Here is a 20575-nt window from a genome sequence, read left to right on the forward strand (position 1 = left end):
AATCCTTGTAAATCCAGTTTACTGTCTCACGTTTTTTTCATTGAAGACCTTACAGTGTTTTGATGATTACATGAACTCTATTTGAACTCCCTTTTAAAACAGCCTAATCTCTTTTTAAACAGCACATTCAGTCTACTTGATGCTTCATGTTTGTTATCTATTTGTTTGAGATAAGCGCTCCACATTTTAAAGTTCGTATTTGAAAAACTGTACAGTCTCTCACAGGAGCAGTCCGTCTTAACTTTAGATCTGTGTGTGAAGCGCTCTTTTTTAAGACGTGAAATTAGCTTCGCCTGGTTGTAAGTGCAGCCGTGAACAGCAGGTGTTGCTCATCAGTTTCCAAATTATTTTTTAATAGATTCCAGCATGAAAACAACAGTATTACAATTCAAAATATGAATCACGGTTTCATTTTATGTCATCAGAATAAGTTATTCAAGGTGTAATACACTATTTCCGCCGCTTCACCGGAAGTCTTACCCACGTTCATTTTTACAGTAGCGCCCCACGGAAACTTAAATAATTTCTGTATCCACGCTAAATACAGTATATATGCTGTTGTATGTGTAACGGAGGCCAGCTAGTGAAGAGCTGTGCAGTGTGTAAACCTCACTCCCCGACCAACAGAGACGCTCTTTAGCCTCCTCGTTAGAGCGCCCGTCTCCCATCCGGACCGTCGCCGGATCGGGGCCCGCGCAGAGCGGTGCGAGTGGAGCCGGTCACATGTATGCTTTTAGTATTTTAATAATACAATATCGTGGACCTTTCTCAGTATAAAAGGTTTACCTTATGTGCCAAATGCAATGAGATTGACCGGTGGCTCCGCCTGTGGTGTCAATGTGCAATTGCATAAAAATAAAATGATTGTCAGTAATAAGTTGTTGTTACGGTTCGTGCAGGGAACACTCGAGAGACGTAGAAAATCCACTATACTTTTAATAGTATCCAGGATGAAGAAGACACAGACAAGCACAACACCATTTACATAAACAATACCAGACAAAGAACTGAACTAAGGAGAGAACTTAAATAAGACAGATAACAAGGGTAGACAGGTGATGGGAATTAGTAATGTCCATATGATGGGATCAGTTGAGACGGGTGCAAAGGATTATGGGAAGTGTAGTCCAATGGTAAGTGAGGGCAGACGGTGGACCTTGACATATGTTTTGTGGGTTGATACTTTCTTGACTGTATTTGCCCAAATAAATGTTGTCCAGTATAGAACCTGTTGATGTTGGTCTCTTATTGGGGTGTTTTTTAAAGTCTACAATTACAAAACTCTTGGTTCAGATCATATTACAGATTTAGTGCAAAGTACGGCCGAGGAAAAAATTAAGAGACTGTTTTTCTGATTTTAACATTTACTATTTATAGATATGTGTTTAGGTAAAATTATCCTTTTTGTTTCATTCTGTGAAGTACTAACAATATTTCAAACAAATTTCAAAGATTGTATTTGCACTTATGAAAACTGGGAGAAACAGGTGAAAATAACAAAAGATGCTCTGTATTTTTTCAGATCTCAAATACTGCAAAGAATTCAAGTTCATCTTTACGTTTAAGCAATACAACGGTAATATTTCTTCATGTATTTAGGAAAACTTCAAAAAGTATGTTTATGTGATAACCTGGATTTTATCACAGTTTTTATGTGTGTTGTCATGCTGTCAACCTTTCACACTTGCTGTTGAACGACTTTGTCACTCCTATAACGAATGAATGAATATATGCATACACGAGATTAAATGAATTCAGTTCAAATAGAACTGAACTGATCAAACTGATGACGTCGGATTTCTAGTAGTAACAGAATATTGGTGGATTCACACGGTACGCGGCAGTCGCGTTTGTCCAGTTCATTTCAAAGGGAAACATGCGGCAAGTGGCAAAACGCGGGCCTCTTCGTTGGCAGAGCGGAGGCAAGCGGTGCTCGTGCATCCAAAATCCTGCAACTTCCACGGGCACGGCTCTTTGCGGCAGGCGCAGCTGAAGATAAAAATATTTGATCTTTTTGTGAACGGCAAGGGCAGCCACATGGGCTTAAAGGCGGCCGCTTACCGTGTACCGTGTGAATCCACTATATGAATGTGGACGGACGTTCATTCACATCGTTCACGACCACGTTTTGCACATTACTGGACATTAGAATCCCAGGGGAACGCAAACTCCCAAGCGCCAGAAAAAGGGAGAAAGCAACGCGACAAGCATTTTGCAAGTGTTTTATGATGCGACATGTGAACGGCCATGACATTTCTATAAATGGTTGTCCAACAATAAACATTTAGCTACTACTCACATCGCGCTCTTTCACAGTTAAAACGGGCCTCCCCCTCGGCTTCTGTCATTGGCAAATCCCTTCTTTCATTTGATTGGACAGTAATCCTCACCTCCCTTAAATTGATTGGCCACCACAATCAGATTGACACTGATGAGCGCTGTCAAATATTTTCAGCACTTAAATAGAGTTTAGTTTTAAACAACAAATAACTTCAACAAATTTGTATGAATCCGACCAGATATTAATAACAGTTCCCGGTAGGCCATGATTTGTTTACATCTGTTATACGACATCGCTTGGCTTTTAAAAGCTATATTATATATTGTTTAAAATACTGAATGGATTTTTAATTTCCATCTACTCCCTCACTGTAAAAAAGAGTTGAGGCAACCAGCTACCACTATTCTGAGGTAACGTTAACTCCACAAACGAATAACAACTACAGTAATAACAATTTTTTTTGTTGACTTAACATAAATATCGATATACATAAAAAAGCCACCGTCATGTTTAAAGAAGAACTTTGTGCAAAAATAAAACATTTTTTAAAAGCATTATTAATAAAGATTACTATGCAAGTTATTGTTGGGCATCAAATCACCCTATAGGTAACATGTGGTCCTCATCTAATTCTGATGACAATCCTATTAAAACTTGCACGGGTTCAACTGCAGTGACTGGTTTTGTAAGGAGTAGCTGAATGGTTCGTCTCCCACTAACAGATGGCCTACTAAAGCCAAATGCATTATGGGAAACTGCACATCTTATTGGCCTGAGAAGAGTCCCAGTAAAACCCATACATTAAGAACTTCCCAGTAGAAAAGGCACTGGTAGCAGGAATAGAGAATATAATAGACATTTAAATGATCGATGGATATGCACTCGTCTCTGTCACCAGGTCTTTGATAGTTTACTTCAATTATTTTATAACCAACTGATGGATTAAGTTCTGATGGAGAAGTTTGCAGGATTTGCTGATGGACTGATCATCAGTGATTTTGTGCAATGCCTCTGCAGAAAGAGATCTTACAGGAGGTTTGGACAGCAGATGAGTGAGTGCTTCTGTCCTACTGTACGTAATATTATTCATTTGTCTGCTTTGTTAATTACGTTAATGATTTACCTTTCGATTAGCCTTCAAAATGATGACTATGAAAAACCAATAAAGGTGAGTTATATATTTGTATGCCAATTGTGTGTGAGTATATTGTTGTATTTAAGTATACATAACATTGCATATAATGATCATGCACTGTTATAAATGTCATGTCATTTGTGTTCATCTTGTAGTGTTTGTTGTGTATGTAAATGGTACGCTCCTGTCAGTGTTGTTTGTTCGCTCCTGCAGCAGATTTACCTTGAATCCTATTATCAACCTCTCCAGACTGATCTAACTCAATATCAGCTGCTCTCCACACACTCGTATGAACGCTCATGACAGTACCTTCCGCTCTCTTATGTGGATTTTTACTGTTTTGACTGATCTGAGGTCATCTCAATAACTATGTCTGCAGATAAGGTACGGTTCATGAAAGGAGCGATATAGATGTTCAGATATTCAGCATAACTGTGGTGGTGTTTATAGCTGAAGCTGCTAAAGCATTAATGTCTACAATTTCTGTGAGACTTGTGTTGTTTCAGAAAAGGATCAATGATTGTTAGCAGTTTTATAGAGTACTTTATGAAGTAGTTTTACCTGGTGTGCTGTACTGTAGCTCTATGAAGTAGTTACTGAGAAAGGTATACTCACATAAAGTTAATGATGGCCACTTTGATAGAGTCGGTTAGCAATTATAATATTTGGCAGTAGTCTTCTGAATGACATAGCATGTTGTGTTTCATAGTAAGAAAGCAGCCTTATAACCTGTTAATCTTGGCTGTGGCAGGACTCAAATCGGTCTTCCTGTTTACAGGCAGTGAATGTCTTTTTAACTGGATTTTTGTCCAGTTAGCTAACAGTCTGCAATCTGAAAACTATAGTAAACCGTAAGACATTTGGATCAGTTTTATTAAGAGAGCCAAATATATTTCTGGAGATTGACTGCATGCCATACTGCATAAATAGAGGTTTTCTCTAGATTGTGAAAGGGCTGTTTGAGACATTTTTTTTATCTGTGAATTTCTTTTGTAATAGAATCTGTGTTGAAATATTTGCTAAGCAATACAATTGGGCTAATGCGTAAGTAGGCCGTGTGTACATTTATGGTATGCTAGACTGGTTCTAGGTTAATCCTAGTACTGTCATGGTTCTGCCCCATCTTGTCTTGCATTTCTTGATCTTGTGGCAGAGCCATGACAGAACCTCTTGTTTTATGTGGAGAGAGACAGTTTTGGCCTTCCATATACTCCCTATCTCCTGTGTGGCGTCTCTGTTCCCGCCCTTTCGTCTCGTTATTGCTTGTTAATTAGTTCATGTCCCACACCTGTTCCTTCTTGATTTCCTCCCCTTTATATAGTCCTCATGTTTCATTGTCCTGTGCTGGTCCATTGTTGTGTCGTGTTTGTGTCATGTGGGTGAGTTCCTGTCTTTTAGTTAGTCTAGTTTATTGTAGTTTAATGTCAAGTGTTAGTATTAGTCCAGTCTAGTTAGTCTAGTTTTTTTTTGTATGTTTATATTATTAAAGTCTTGTTTAATCCCTTACGTCCCTGTCTGCACTTGGGTCCTCTGTCTCTCACCTCACCCGAGAATCGTGACAAGTTCAGGTCTGGTCATTGTGTAATATTGCAACCCAGTCTCACAGCACTTTGCGAGGTTTATAATCTATTGATTTGTGTTCACAGACACAAATTTCCCCTTCGTTTGTTGGCTAGGAATTAAAGCTTAGCCTCACATTATTAAATATTAGCCTCATATGTGGGCAGTTTGGCTTAAGCCAAAAACATTACAAAACGGTGTGCATCCTAAGACAAAACAATCGCACTGAAATATTTTAAGATCAAGACCCCTCTAATGCTGTGTTCACACCAAATGCGAACAATCGCGTTCCACACTCCTTTTTACTCACAGGAAGTGGCGCGAAAAACATCACGCGACGGGGAGTGTCTTCACACGTCCGGATCCGTCAAACAGTAGGTGTCAATGAGCTCTTCGCACGAATTTCTCAATCGAGTTTAACTTTTTTCAACTTGAGTTTGCGTCTATTTGCCTCTTTGCATTGACTTTTTATGCAATTTACTCGTGCAATTCGCTTAAATTGCATTTAGTGTGAACCCAGCATAACATTTAAATTTGTCTGGGACTAGGCTTTAAAAGATCCTGACAATTCCGTCGTGAATTACTCACCCTGAAGTCGTTCGATAACCTAGGACCTCCGTTCATCTTTGGAACACAAATTAAGATTTCGCTTTAAATGTCAGTAACATTGCTGTCTATGGGCGGGAGTCAGAAAGCTCCTGGACCTCTTCAAAACTATCTTAATTTCTGTTCCGAAGATGAATGGAGGAAAACGTTGAATATAAATTTTATTTAGTAATATAGAATCTATTTATGCAGCCTGTCAAGGGGGTTTACCAAAATGTTAAAGTAAAATCCCCATGCACGCAGAAATCAAGGATGCTACTGTCTTTGCTCTTTGTTAAAGTGGGGTCTATAAATACTCATATGAGATTGGAACTAATCCGATCATATGCTCCACAGTACATGTAATACAGAGATTAAAAATACATTTTGTCAAATGTAGACTTTTTACGGCCTGGTCACTTTTTTTAAACCAGGGAGCCAAATAGTGTTAAACAAATTTTGTTTAAGAGAACTGCAAATCTTAAAAATCTTTAAAAAAATAGTGAAAATTCTGTCATCATTTTACTCTCGAGTCAAACTCAAGCATTACATTTCAAAAGATTTCTGTTATTTTCCACTGTTAGACTGGTTTAGTTTACTCGTGAAACTGTCTAATAAATTCTAAAACTTTTTGTTTGCTTTCATTGATGTGTTGCAACTGGTAAGTCCAAACTTTCCTTGAATATAACACAACCATATAGACATGCTAAAACACACCAATTTATCGTTTTTGTCAACAGCTCTTGTAGAAGCCGAAAAAGAAAAAGCCGGAGGCAGATTCTGGAAAGGCCAACAGATGTGGGGTGAAACCAAAGAAAAGCAAAACTAAAAAGAGTGAAGAGTTGTCAGGCGAGGAGGAGATTACATGCTCCAAAAGTTAGTCAGACACAATATTCACTCTCACACAGACATACAGCTACACAAAATGACTGACAAGACTTGTCCATGCTCTACTCGGACAAAATAAATATTAAGATTTTAAAATAAATATGCTACAGGTTAAAAGTTTATGGTTACTTATGCATTCTTTATTTGCATTTCTTCCCACATTTAAGAACAATAGTAAATTTATCAAAACTGTATTTTAACATCGTGAGTGTAGATACCCTTTGCATACAATTTGCAAAAATGTTCTCACCCTGAGATGCTTTTTAATACTGAAGAAGTTCCATCTATTTTGGTCTCTTATTGGCTGTTTTTCAGTCCAGGTCATAAATGCAATAAAAAGAAATACAACTTTTGTTTGGTAATAAAATAAATAAATATGTTGGCACAATTAGGTTTATCTCCATGTAATTAGATATGACTTTCAAGAACTTTTAAGATAATAAAACTTTTCAGTCAAGTGATCTTAAACTTAAATGTTTTTTTAAAGATATCCCTTTATTCTGTTCAAACTTTTGCAGTGATGAAATGATACATGACTGCTGAAAGTTATTTTTACCTCTCTCAGAAGACAGCACAACGGTGAAGAAAAAGAAATCAGAGAAAGACAAAGACGACGCTGGAGGGAAGAACACAAAAAAGAAGCCCAAAAACAGCAATAAGAAGAAGAACGGTAAGAACTAGGGGTGTCATGAATGAATAACTGTGATATCAATTACCGTGGTTATTAATATTAAGTTAATACTGCTCATATATGATAATATCATTAAAAATTGACATTGGTTGACACTTCAACATAGTAGAATGTGGTTTTGCAACCATTTAACATTTTGACTAAAGAACCACAATGCTTAAACACTTTTGTGCCTCCTTACAGAAAACAAGAGGAATTTGACTGATAATTGCGATGCTAAATTTATTTATTACAAATATTTCTAGATACCACAATATTATCGCTATTGTCAATTATTCAGGCCACAACAATCGTGTAGTAAAAACCTGACACTGTTTCCATCACCGTTTTTATGCACATTTTGAAGTATCGCATCAGAAACAAGTGATGGAAAAATTTATATTGAATTTTTTTTATTTATGCACACTTGTGGTGGTTATCGAAAAAGAGTTAATGTGAATTGTGGAAGATGAAAACAGATTTGCTGAACAAAGTCTGACATAGCGAACATTAACTTTACGTGACTAATTCCGGGACATGTTTCGTTTACTGTTGGTTACTGCTGTTAGTCATCTGCCCCCACAACTTGATGGAGACCTTTTATAATCTGTAATTTTCTTGTAAAATTACAAATCTTTAAATTAATGACGAAAAAATTAAAAAGTCAATTTTGATTTCATATTGACTGTGCATTTCATTGCTGTCATTTAAACAATTATTTAATAATGCTTCATTCTGATTCTGATGATGAAGATGATGATGAGGCGACCCCACAGAAGACAAAGAAGAAATCCACCAAAGAGAGCTCCCCCGCTGGCACCAAAGAAAAGAAATCAAAGAGCAAAGGTCAGTGTAGCATACACCCGTGAACACTAACAAGCAGGGACAAGGTTCATTTTGAGCTTTCTTCAATTAGTTTAAACAGTCAAGTAGCATTTATGTTATTAGACGAGTCATTTTGAACTCACAAAGCAGCTTGGTGGGGTGTTTTCCATACATATAGTCATTTTAGTTCCAGAAACGTTTGTTCTTTTTCTTCGGAGCGAAACAGTTTAGGCCTCGTATCAGAGGACACGGTCAGACAATGACTTCAGTGTGTGAATCTTAATATGGTTATATACACATGCATAGCGGGGTTTACTGCTCAGAAAGAGGATTAGCAGTAGATCTCGTGAGCTAAGAAGATTAGCCAGAACAATACAGCAGAGATGTCGTAAAGATGGTCACTAAAGATTTATTTACGAGTTGAAGTGGGGGACTTTGAATTTAACTTCTGTTGTTTTAGTTAGCCTTTAAGGGATCCTGTGCTCGTCTTTTAAAGGCTTGGCCTCATTTTTCCACTTGTTAAAGACAGATGAGCCCCTTAGGGGGCGTCCGATGAAACCAATCGGATAAGTGAAGAAACTACTTCAACAAATGGAAAACAAAGTCCAGCTGTTTACAAATGAAGAGTTTATTTCCAAAAAGAGATAACTCAGTTTAAAAAAAACAATCAAAAATCACGTTTTTTTATTTTGAATTCCAATTAATATCAATCAAACTGCAGTTGGTTTATTTTGATTTAAGCCATAGTAACAAAAAAAATACAGCTAACTAACACAATAAAAAACATGATAATATTTTAAAAATTATATAAAATATTGTATAAAAAATGATATTTGAATTTTTTTTAAAACTGAGTTATCTCTTTTTGGAAATAAACTCTTCAAATATACATACGAGATTCCTTCAAAAATTACATCCAACAGGGTTTGAAAATTGACCTCGGTTTATTGACAGGTCTTACTAAATGTAAAATATTTAAGCATTTGAACCAGGGCCAGCTCCAGGCATGGGCAGGGGTGGGCTGAGCCCACCTAAACGTCTGTCTTGCCCACCCAATGAGAATAAAAAACAACACCAAAAATTGCAGTATTTTCTATTGGTTGAAAGCAACGTCACTCTTCACTCACAGAGCGGCTTAAGTTTGTAACATAGATGCTGGTGGAAGCAAAATAATGTGCAAAGGAATTTTAGGCACACTGCACGCGTGCTTTGAGTTTATTATAAACAGCATGTAAAATTAATTGTGCAGTAAAATCAGATTCATTTATTACAACGGGAGTTTTTGCGGTCTTATTTTGTGAAGGAGAAGTGAGCGGTAACATAAACAAACAGCTATTATTTGCTTGCAATATTTAGGCTAGATTTTAACTTATCGACTGTCAGGAATGACTGAAAGATCCAGCTTTACAACTAAATCTGTCTCCGTCCATCTCAAACACCGAAATTTTTTTGCGAAATTTAACAGAAGTCAGTGATCGTTCAGTGATGGGGAATGTTCTTATCCCGCTGTCTTTATAGGCTTCTATATATTATACATATGCGTAAAACATCAATAAAATCAAACGCACACAATTACTATATAAAGGGAAATAATCAACAATAATTATTTTTGTTTTAATCTTGCAGTCTTCTGTAATGAATGTCTGTTTTAGATATTTATAACATCATAAATCATTTAAATCCTGCATGTATTGAAGTCATATATTGCAGTGTTTGTTAAAAGTCACCCTACAGCAATATCAAAGACTGAGAGCATGATAATAAACTCAAAGCAGGGTTATTTCATAAATCATCTTTTTTAACTTTTTCTAATACATGTAGGCCTACAAACAATAGTTTTGTGTTGTTTAAAACTAAATATGAACTTGTTTTGTTTTTTGCGATATTTCAGTTTTCTCCAGTTCTTTTTCGGCAAATAAAAACAACATTTTTATATGACATTTGAGGGAAATGTTGTCAGACGTTCACAGAAATAAACAAAAAAGATAATTTTTCCAAAACACATTCTTATCTTATCAAAAAAAAATGTTTAAACGGTTTCTTAATTTTTTTCTGGTTGGGGTATATGCCCACCCAGGATACCTGCTAGCCCACCCTTCTGCACCTGGCAGGAACCGGGCCTGATTTGAACACTTCTGATGTTCATTCAGAACATGGAAGTTTCAAATATTTTACCTACAAAAAGGCAAACCATGACAGTAGTGGAGAACACATGGCTGTCTGATACTGATCTCTCCCTGTTTTGACATTCACATTGGAAAGCCAGCGGTTGTTGTAATTGCGCTTCAATCCATTGAGGCGTGATTTGCAAACTGAAAGATATTGCGCTTCAACCAGAAGTAGTGTTGTTATCTGACGCTCAGTGGCACACCTGAATTACCGCAGGGAAGTTCTGGAAACTGGTCCTGACTTGACTTAGACAAGGATTCTGAGCTAAATATCCCATGAACTCTACAGTACACTGGTTTCAATAAGAGGTGACATCACTACAATAAAGCAAACTTTTGCGTGTGTGTTTTTACACAAAATCATGCATTTTATTCGTTAACAACAATCCAGTTTTAACAGATGCTAAATGCACCAAAACAGCATATATCAGCTACTGCAATTCTTAGTGACTTTTGTTTCCAAATTATTATCTCTACAGAGACCAAAAGTGAACCAGAGAGCAAAAGAAAGACAACTAAGCCTAAAAAGGAGCCAGCTTCTATGTTTCAGATAAACGGAGATAAACCAGACTTCATCGCAAAAAAGAAAGGTAATTTCAATTTTCTTACTATTTATAGAAATGTATTTTTTAGGTATTTTGTGAATACATAAGAGCGAGTAAGACAAAGTAATCGTTTTCTCAAAATGTAAATTCTAAGTACTGTAATAGGATGCATGCTTGAAATTTATGTCAACAACGTTCATTTACAAAAATGAAATTGACAGGAACTTGTAAATGTTGCTTTAGCCGCCAAGTCTGACAGCGAAGAGAGTGAACCAGAGACTAAATCCAGCAAGAGCAAAAAGAAATCGACAGCAAACTCTGCCTCCATGTTTCAGACTGAAGGAGAAAAAGATAAGAAAAAAGACAGGAACAGCAAGAACAAGGAGAAAGAGAAGAATAACAAGAAAAAGAGTGAGTGAATGTTGGAAGCTAAAGATCCTGTTTAGTTCATGACTCTAGATTTCCCCTATGTCAGGAAAATGACTTGCTCTGTTACTTAAAAATAGTCAGCTCCGTTGTGAGTTACTGTAACACTTCTACTCAACCATAAGGCAAATACAGAAATAAAACACTCCTTTCTCCTTTCCTGTAGTCAGTGGTTAGAGCATGGCGTTAGCAACGCCAAGGTCATGGGTTCGATCCCAGGGATTGCACATGCTTAGAAGAAAATGTATAGTATAATGCAATGTAAGTCGCTTTGGATAAAAGTGTCTTCCAAACGCATAAATGTTTTGTTATGTAATGTAAATAAAATACAAGAACAGCAGTGTCACGGTTTCCCTCTGTCTCTCCCCGCATTTCCCCATGGACTTCATTTCCCACGATCCTCCACGTTCCCGCTCCTGTCACTCGTCTGCAATCCCCGCACCTGTCAGCGATCCCCTCATCATCGGACTATATATATACTCTGTCTCATCAATATTATACTCCTTGTTTTGTATCACTTCTGTTTAAAAAGAACATTAAAGCTGTTTGTTTGTACCTCCTCGTCTGTGGTCCGTAGCAGTTACGTGACAAGCAGGCAACAGACAAAGTAATGACAGAATTAAATAAAAAGGTTATTTGAATAATCTTGCCTTTTGACAGTTTCTTTAACTAGAAATAGATTCACAGGCGTTATTATACCTTATATACCAAGCACAGACAGGTTGCATCCTAACATCCATCAAGACGCATTGCACATGATGGTCAATTGAGGATTTACTTAAATACTATAATAGTGCACATTTTTTTCACAAATAGATTCAGCTAAATCTGATGACAGTGAAGAAGAGACTTCTGAAGTGACCAAAAAGAAGAAAGGCAAAGGAAAGAAAAGTAAAAAGGTAAGACTCATGAGAAATCCTGAGAAGATAAAAAATACTTTATAATTGTATAATATTCTCTCTCTCTTTCTGTGCATTAGGAGGAAAGGCCTCCATCACCAGAAATTGAGTTTGATGACCTTGAGGAGTTTGTCCTTCAACCTGCACCTCAAGGAACCACCATCAAATGTAAAGTGACACGAGACAAACGTGGCATGGACAGAGGCTTCTACCCTACCTACTACCTCCATTTAGACAATGATAAGAAGGTGAGAGCCAAACTGAGCCTCAGATATTTCCCTAATAGAGATGACTGACACACAGAGATGCCAGATTTACTTCTGTATGCGTCATTGACATACACATTAAATTCACGCTGAACTGCAAAAATTCTGCTATGGTTTAAATCAACTGTAAAGCTGTTTTCATGTGAACAGTACTGTAATATTTTATTACTATTGTGTCATGATTTAAAATAATGAATTCGTTTTCCCTTTCATTCTTGTCCTACAGGTCTTTCTATTGGCTGGCCGAAAAAGAAAGAAGAGCGCAACCTCAAATTATTTGATCTCCATAGATGCCACCGACCTGTCACGTGGTGGTGATCATTTTATCAGAAAGCTTAGGTAATGTTTATTTGTTTTGTTCATTTTGACCATGTCGTGTCTGCGCGCCTTGATACTGTACTTTTGTTATTTAGGTCAAATCTCATGGGTACCAAATTCACAGTGTTTGACAACGGTCTCAATCCTGAACGTGCGCTCAGGGACATGTCTAACGCTCGGCAAGAGCTGGCTGCTATCATTTATGTGAGTGCTCACTTCTGTCAATTCCACACTATAGTTTTCCTGGAAAGTCTTTCAGAAGTCTTAAAGATGATGTTCTTTTTCAGGAGACAAACGTCTTGGGGTTTAAAGGGCCCAGGAAAATGACTGTGATCATCCCAGGTATGGATGAGGATGACGAGCGTGTGCCGATAAGTCCACAAACAGTGAGTGCAGTGACTAACTTCATACTACGATTTAATATGTAAGGTCATATGATTTCCGAGATGAAGAAAACACGGACGGAATTGCAGAATCCAGGCATTAAACTGGAATTTGATGTATAATGCGAATGGCACGGAATCTTGCAAATGTTGAACTTCTTAATCAGAAAATGGCACTGAACAGCAAATAAAATTCAATTTGTGCTTTAAATAACATCAATAGTGATTCAGATGCGGTTTAAATAGGTAATCTGCCTGTTCTGCGTGTCTCTGAATGAATGATTCGAGCAGTTTCCTGACACTTCTGTTTACAGCATCTCACTATATGGGGTTGCGATAACATCTCCAGAGCTGCTCTGAAAGTTTATATCATGAGCATTTGACTGCTTGAGTAAAGCTACTGTCAAACATGCACTAAAAGGTCTCTGCGACAACCCGTCAAAATAAAAGTCTGGTTAACTTAAATTAACTATGACACACCCACATGAATAAACTATAGTATATTATAATATTTCCTTTATTAAAGTAAACACACTAGTAATTTAGAAAAATCTTACATTTAAATAGGTATAAAAAAACAAAAGAAAAAACAAAAAATATACTGAAGAGATGCTGGTTTATAGTTGTGCATTACGGCATATTTTTATGGACTTTTTCCGTTAGGTTCAAAAACACTGTGGTATCCAGCTGTCTTACTATAGTTAATGAATTAATGCTATAGTATACTGAAGTATTTTTCATGTGGACAAAAATATTATTATTGTAATAGGAAAAAAATGAAAACACAGAATCCAGAAAAATTTAATTTGTCTTTGAATTTGGGAAAAATAAAACTGAATTTAGGAAGAAATACAAAGGATTTCATAGGGCCCTAAATATATGACATCTAACAACAACAGCAAGTAAACACAAAATGGTGACTGACTTGTAGGAGGCATTTATTTAAAAGAGAACCAGCTTAACTTAAGGTTATTTTTTGTAATTATATGTAGGTTATTATACTGTATGTAATATGAACTTTGTAGATGGTCCCTTACACTTAATTTTTCCAAAATTTTCCAATATTTAATTTGTAAAATTTGCTTTTACCTTTTTTCACACTATATTACTATTTGAAATACGATACTATATATACTATACTATATTCCTATACTTCCTATATTTTTATAACGGAGTAAAAGCAAAATGTTCCAAAGCTGGACACACAAAAAAAATATTTTAGAGGTTACATAATTCTAATAAATCTCAAATCCTAAAAGATTACAGTCACACAGTTCACTTTTGTGGTAATTATTTGGGAATGAAAGTTGTAAGCCTGTCATTAAGAATTTTTTATGGTAAGAAAATACATTGAAAAAATTGTCTCTTTCAGAAACACATAACAATATGGAAAGCTGTTGCCTGTACATTTAAAGCAAAAAGTAAAAATCTTTTTTTTTTTGTCAGGAAACTGACAGTCTGCTTGTGCGCTATCAAAACAGACAGATGGACAACATGATTGAACTCCACAAAAAAACTCCTGTTTGGAATGATGACACTGCCTCATATGTCCTCAACTTCTCTGGTCGGGTCACACAGGCCTCCGTCAAAAACTTTCAGATTGTCCACACTAAAGACAGTAAGTGATACGGGTTAAATTGACTATTCGGGCGATTTCAATTTTCTTTTCACTTTTAAAGGAGAAGTTCACCTCAAAATCAAAATTGTTATTTTTTACTCACCCACAGGACATTCAACATGTTTTAAGACCTCCCGGTGTCCTCGGAGCACAAATAAAGATATTTTAGGTGACATCCGAGAGATTTCCAGGTCTCCTCATAAGACATCATGGTTATAGTTGTTGTCAAAGTCCAGAAAAGACATCATTAAATTGGTCCATCCGCTCATAGTGGCTCAATTGAATTTTCTTGAAGCGACGAGAATACTTTGTGCAAAAAACAAACCAAAATAACGACTTTAATCGATATATTCTCAAACTGAATGTACATGCGTCGAAGTGTTCTCGTGAACGCGCACCATAGACCGAAAAGACAGAGAATATATCGTTATTTATTGTAAGAAGTCGTTATTTTGGTTTGTTTTTCACACATAAAGTATTCTGGTCGCTTCCAAAAAAATTCAATTGAGCCACTATGAGCGGATGGACCAATTTAACAATGTCTTTAGTACTTTTCTGGACATTGACAACAACTATAACCTGCATGACGTCTATGAGGAGGCCTGGAAATCTCTAGGATGTCACCTAAAATATATTATTTGTGGTCCGAAGACGCCGGGAGGTCTTAAAACATGTTGACTGTCATGTGAGTGAGTTGAAAAATAACACAATTTTGATTTTGAGGTGAACTTTTCCTTTAGTAAAGGTGAATTTTTTTTAATAGATCAAAATTATATTTTATAAGTATGGAACTGACAAGCTCATTGGTGATGACACTTCTGTAGTGTTTTGACTAGTCTTGCAGAGACCTTTTATAGGATGAAGCATGAATGTAATATGAATGTTGAAATGTTCTGGTTTGCAGACAGCTACATTGTGATGCAGTTTGGGAGGGTGGCAGATGACATGTTTACTCTGGACTATAATTACCCCATGTGTGCTGTACAGGCCTTTGCTATCGCTCTGTCAAGCTTTGATGGCAAACTGGCCTGTGAGTGAAGGCAAGAAATTTCATGACCAACAGCAACTGAATCAAAACGTTCATGCAAAATTATTAGAAGAAAAAGCCATGAAGATTATTTGTTGACATTTTAATGATTTTCAATGTGCCTGAATGAGTCTGAAAGATCACTGAGGGTGACACAAGTGCATGTTTTTGATGTAAGTGTGTGTCTTTTTTGAGGATTAATACATTATGATTAATACAAGTGAATGATTATTTGTTTATGAAGGGTTGCTTTGTGTTTGTGCGTGCGTGGATTTGTTTTGATGCCTAAGCTAATGAGATGTTTAATTCATAATTAAAACACCTAAAATGTAGAACATATAGTAAATGTGTTTTTAAAACTCATATGGTATAATTTCTTAAAAATCAATGTTTTCTGCAATTGCAGTATTATGTAATAGCTTAGTGCTTTGACATCATTGTTTATTGTTTATAATGTGTTTTACTTTTCTCATGATGTGCATGCCTTTATACACATCTGGTCATGTCATTGGGTAATCTATCATGAATTTTTGAGATAAGAGACAAAACATTTTTTTCTTAAAATTGACATTTACAGTATATTCCATATGACTTAATTTGTTTCAGCTCACACACCTAAAAGCATGCTATTTTTAACAACAGCATCATCAGTTATCTAACAATGGTATTCAGTAAAGGAGTAAAGTGATCAAATATATTGTCTACATATTGTGACATGAAATCATCCAGCATCAATGTGAAAGACTGCCAGCCAAAACACACAAAAACTGTTTTTGGGTTATTGCATCTTTTTATTTTACTTTTTAACCTTTGTTAACTGTTTTTTAACTATTGTATTATTATTATACCGTTTTTATTTTCAGCAATTAAATGCAAACAAATACATTATTTCTATTTGGGAGCAATGTTGTCAGTAGTTCGCAGAATGAAACAAAAATGATCATTTGACCAAAAAAAAAAATACCTATAAATACAATTCAGAAAAACGGACAATCATTTTGGAGTGGTCCCTTTCTAGAGCTGTATTACTCATGTATCACTTCATTTGATGTTTTAATATCAAGTTTAGAAATTTTCCGAATATGGAACATGCACTCAATTATTACTTATGCCTAAGTAACGAAAGCCCTGTGAGAATACACATTTTATAAGATTCAGAAAAGCTGAAACTGTCCTTAAGGTGGTGCTGTTTTAACATGGCTTACTACATATGGACGTGCAGGCTTTTTACCTGTTTGAATGAGCTAGTTCGAACAAGAAAAGTAATTTTACATTTTTTAATCTCCCCAAATATGCAAGTATTATGCAGACTTAAAGCTCTGTAAGAGGCTTTTAATACCATGTACAAAATGTCTCTTACCTGACAGATATGATCAAAAATCTGCATCATCAAACACACAGTTGGTCTCATTTAAGTATAACATTGTAAATACACCCTTCTTCAAATATGTTTACCGTAGGTGATAACCTATTGTTTTTGGTACGCTTGACAGTGTATCACGTGAACAAACGCAATCCATGCATATGGCGCTAAAAGTTAACGTCGTACAACGTCACACTCAAGATTTGGGTTTAACAATAGATGATCTGTGTTCGAAATCACCCCTATAACCTATTCACAATTTCCTACATTAGATCACTAATATAGTCCACTTGACAGAGTGAATGTAAACTTTCATTCAGCGCGAGCCTCACATATCTAACATAAGAGTGCGGCTAGCTGCGAGTCTATTGGTTGCTACATGTTATTAGGGTGCATTATGGTTTTTAGTGCACTTGATATTACACACTACTAAAAATGACTGTCCCCTCAAATAGTGCACTAGGTATAAGGGGCTATTTTCGATAGCGAATAATGTGAATGTATACTAAAATATTTTGCTATTATTTTTATTGTATAAGTTTAAGTATAAGTATAAGGTTTGAGACGCGCAACCAATGAGCGCAGCGCATCTGAACTGAGATTTGCTCGTGAAGTTTGAGTGGGGGTGGAGATCTGACCTCCTTCTCCTCATGACTCCTCCTCGAGCGCACCGCTCGCCTTCGCAGTGTTTCATACCGAAGTCATACTTCACATTCCAGCTTTACAGTCATATCAAGAGAAATATTTCTTCAAAAACACCGGCGTTGTTTGCGTTTGTAAATGCGCTCGTGAGATAGTGCCTTAAATCCTCTGTCTTGCACACGGCGGAGCAGAAGTTTGATTTTAAGGTAAGTGGCAAACTCTTATTCCGCTCCTTTGTTTCATGCAGTCGTCTCGCGCTCGCGCTGCAGTTTTCAGATCATTCTCATTTTTGGCATTTTTTAGGAGCAGCATGAGTGATGACTGCATCACGCACACACGTGGGTTCTCAGATGTAAACGTATTGCTCATATACAAATATACACTTATTTTATTGTGAAACAAAATGGTTAATTAAAGACATTTATAGTTTAATGATCACCAGGTCATTTCTAATGGAGAATATAAAACTACTACACTGAACTAACCAACATGTGTGTCATCATAATTAATCTTCAAGACATTATTTAAAATTTTAGGTCAAAGTTGATTAAAGTTATAAAAAGTGACAAACAAATGTTAAAAGTAAAACATTGCTTATGTATTAAACACGTGTCCTTAATTTTGTTTCAAATAATTTTGTACAAGTAATTGTTTTGCCAACAATGGGAAAAGTGTTTGTACCCAGTTTATACATAAATTCTGTTTTGTGTTCTTCATGCCTTCTCTGTTATTTGTATGTCAAATATTTGTGGCAAGAAAAGAAATCATGAAATACTGTCAAATGTTGGCAAAAATGGTGTATTTCATGCAGACTAATGAGCTTTAATTCTAATTCATAAAACCCACCCTATTTTATAACGGCCTGAAAATTTACCTCATAATGCCTGGCACTGTGTGTAAAAAATGTTTTAGTATCATTCATTTAGAGGTAAAGGGAGGTCAATAATCTCATTCATCTGAAATATTTGAAAATCTTTTAAGATCCTTGGCATCTTCAGTTCAGTCGGCACATGTGTGAGTTCAGCTCGCCTCCTTAGTTTCGCTGTGCAGAGATTGAACAGGTTTTTCAGGTTGTGTATGGTTACAGTGAGCAGTCAGAGGAGAATTTCTTATGACACATGTGAAGTGTGACGCCAAAAATAAAATCTCCAGAAGTTTCCGTTCAGAACACTTGCTTAAATATGAACTCTTCTTTAACATTCATCACTAAACTGTATGAACTATTGTATTGACTGTACAAGTTATTTTCCAAGGGGACAAAAACCCTTTTCAAACCGAGCAGTTGGGTTGAATTATCTCATGATTAAATTATATTTTACCCAAAAAGTAGGTTAAAACAACCCAGCATGGGTTAATTTACAACTCATTTGTTGGGTTTGACCCCTTTTTCTAACCCAACGCTGGGTTGAAAACAATTAAAAGTATTTTATTCTGTTGTAAGGTATTGTATTATTTGCAAAAAAACATCTTCAGTTTTGAAATGATTATATATTTTTATAATAATTATAATTACACTGCATGGCATTTGATAATCTGTTAAACAAGGTCACTAAACCAGTTTTCCTTGACTTTTTACCGCTTCTTGTTTACCCATCCCGTAAACATCCCATTATTTGAATAAACCAGCAATGCGTTTCTCTTAATTGATCATACTAAAACATTTATTAAAAAATAATTAAACACAGAATATCATTCAGTAATACCATTAATTTGTATTGGCAGTGCTTCAAACAAATAACTCAAAATCAGACTTGTTGCTTCTCCCTTTGTGAGGAGCTACTTTGCATATCACACGTTTTGTTTTGTAAACATTTTGTAACTGTAATTTTACTTACAGTTAAACACAATTAAGTCGTAATGCATGTTTTATTGGACACACAAAGCGAAGGTCCATAGGGTTATGCATACAGTGTAATGGAATGTGGTTTGGAATCCCTGCACCAAATTTTGGAAACTTTATGGATACATTTAAAAGGCAATAACTATTAAAGGTTTAGAAATGTTTTCTGATTTATTTACACTTAATTTGTCTTGCTCTCGATGAATGTAACCTAATGAGTGGGTTGGGGGGCATTTTCTCAACACCGGCTGTGAGGCTTTAGGAGAGTCTGCAAAACATGACAAGTGTCTTCGCTGACCTCATGGCTTTAAATAGCATGTCAGCGTGTGATTCGCGACCGCTCCACTCTGAGAGGGATGATTTACACAAGTTGTTTGTAGAAACTTACAAGCACGGGTTGGTTTGTATGTTTTCTAGTTGGTCTTCATGTTTTGGGTTACACTCCGCCATAGGTCCGGGTCAGGTTTGATGTGTCTGTAAATCCAGACTTCAGAATTGTATAATTTCCTGTTGCTTTGCCTGTATCTTAAACATGTGTGACGGATTCTTTCCACATTCTGTGCACAACTTTAATGTTTTTTTAGCCATTAGGTAGAATTAATGTTCAATTTTCTGCCTGTTCAAGGGGCATGTTTTAGAGAGAAAAAAATATATATATACGTTGCGTGAGTTTTGTATGTTTTTGTTGTTGTTGTTGTTGCCCTCTTATAGTAAAGGTGAAGTGGAGAAGCTAGAGAATCTTTTGACTGAGAGAATCTGGGACTCAAAGATAAAGCCTGTAGGACATCTACACTGTAATTTTTTTACCAATTTCAGCTGCCTTGAATTTTTAAAGGGAACCCGGTGTATAGAGAGATGTATGGCTTAATGCGTTGTAATAGCCTTACACTACTAGCATTTGTCGTTAGAAACACATCAAATATTTTCAGCTCTTAAAAAAACCCTAAATGTAATACTCATTTTAACCTAAGGAGGCCGCCATGTTCTTTTTCGATGACGTAAACTGGTTGCACGCACAGCTAGGCAGCCAAACTAAACAGACGCACTAATTAGTTCTTCAGTAAATATAAGGTTCTGTAGGATAGTATATATACAGTATATGTGTGTGTGTGTGTAACAATGTTCACAGCAAGGAA

General features: G+C 36.1%; 2 protein-coding genes across 4 annotated transcripts in view; both read left to right on the top strand.

Annotated features, from left to right (window-relative positions):
• Positions 1-3697: 3697 nt before the first annotated feature.
• tulp1a (TUB like protein 1a) lies at positions 3698-15950 on the top strand. The gene is made up of 13 exons (XM_057319692.1): positions 3698-3800; positions 6311-6437; positions 7015-7119; positions 7873-7965; positions 10592-10702; positions 10901-11068; positions 11900-11982; positions 12063-12230; positions 12475-12587; positions 12662-12770; positions 12854-12952; positions 14396-14567; positions 15472-15950. Exons 1-13 carry the CDS (start codon positions 3786-3788, stop codon positions 15603-15605), a joined length of 1497 nt encoding a protein of 498 aa, XP_057175675.1. The 5' UTR covers positions 3698-3785; the 3' UTR covers positions 15606-15950.
• Positions 15951-17600: 1650 nt separating this feature from the next.
• The window catches only part of tead3a (TEA domain family member 3 a), a 38790-nt gene continuing 35815 nt past the window's right edge, over positions 17601-20575 (top strand). For 2 of the 3 annotated variants that reach the window (XM_057319165.1, XM_057319168.1), the window contains exon 1: positions 17602-17805. The gene's annotated coding sequence lies outside the window, so the exon portion shown is untranslated. Of the gene's footprint in view, positions 17806-20575 lie in introns of all 3 variants that reach the window. The other variant, XM_057319166.1, reaches the window with a different exon arrangement.

Source organism: Triplophysa rosa, linkage group LG21 (genome assembly GCF_024868665.1).
Source record: "Triplophysa rosa linkage group LG21, Trosa_1v2, whole genome shotgun sequence".
Classification (NCBI taxonomy): domain Eukaryota; kingdom Metazoa; phylum Chordata; class Actinopteri; order Cypriniformes; family Nemacheilidae; genus Triplophysa; species Triplophysa rosa.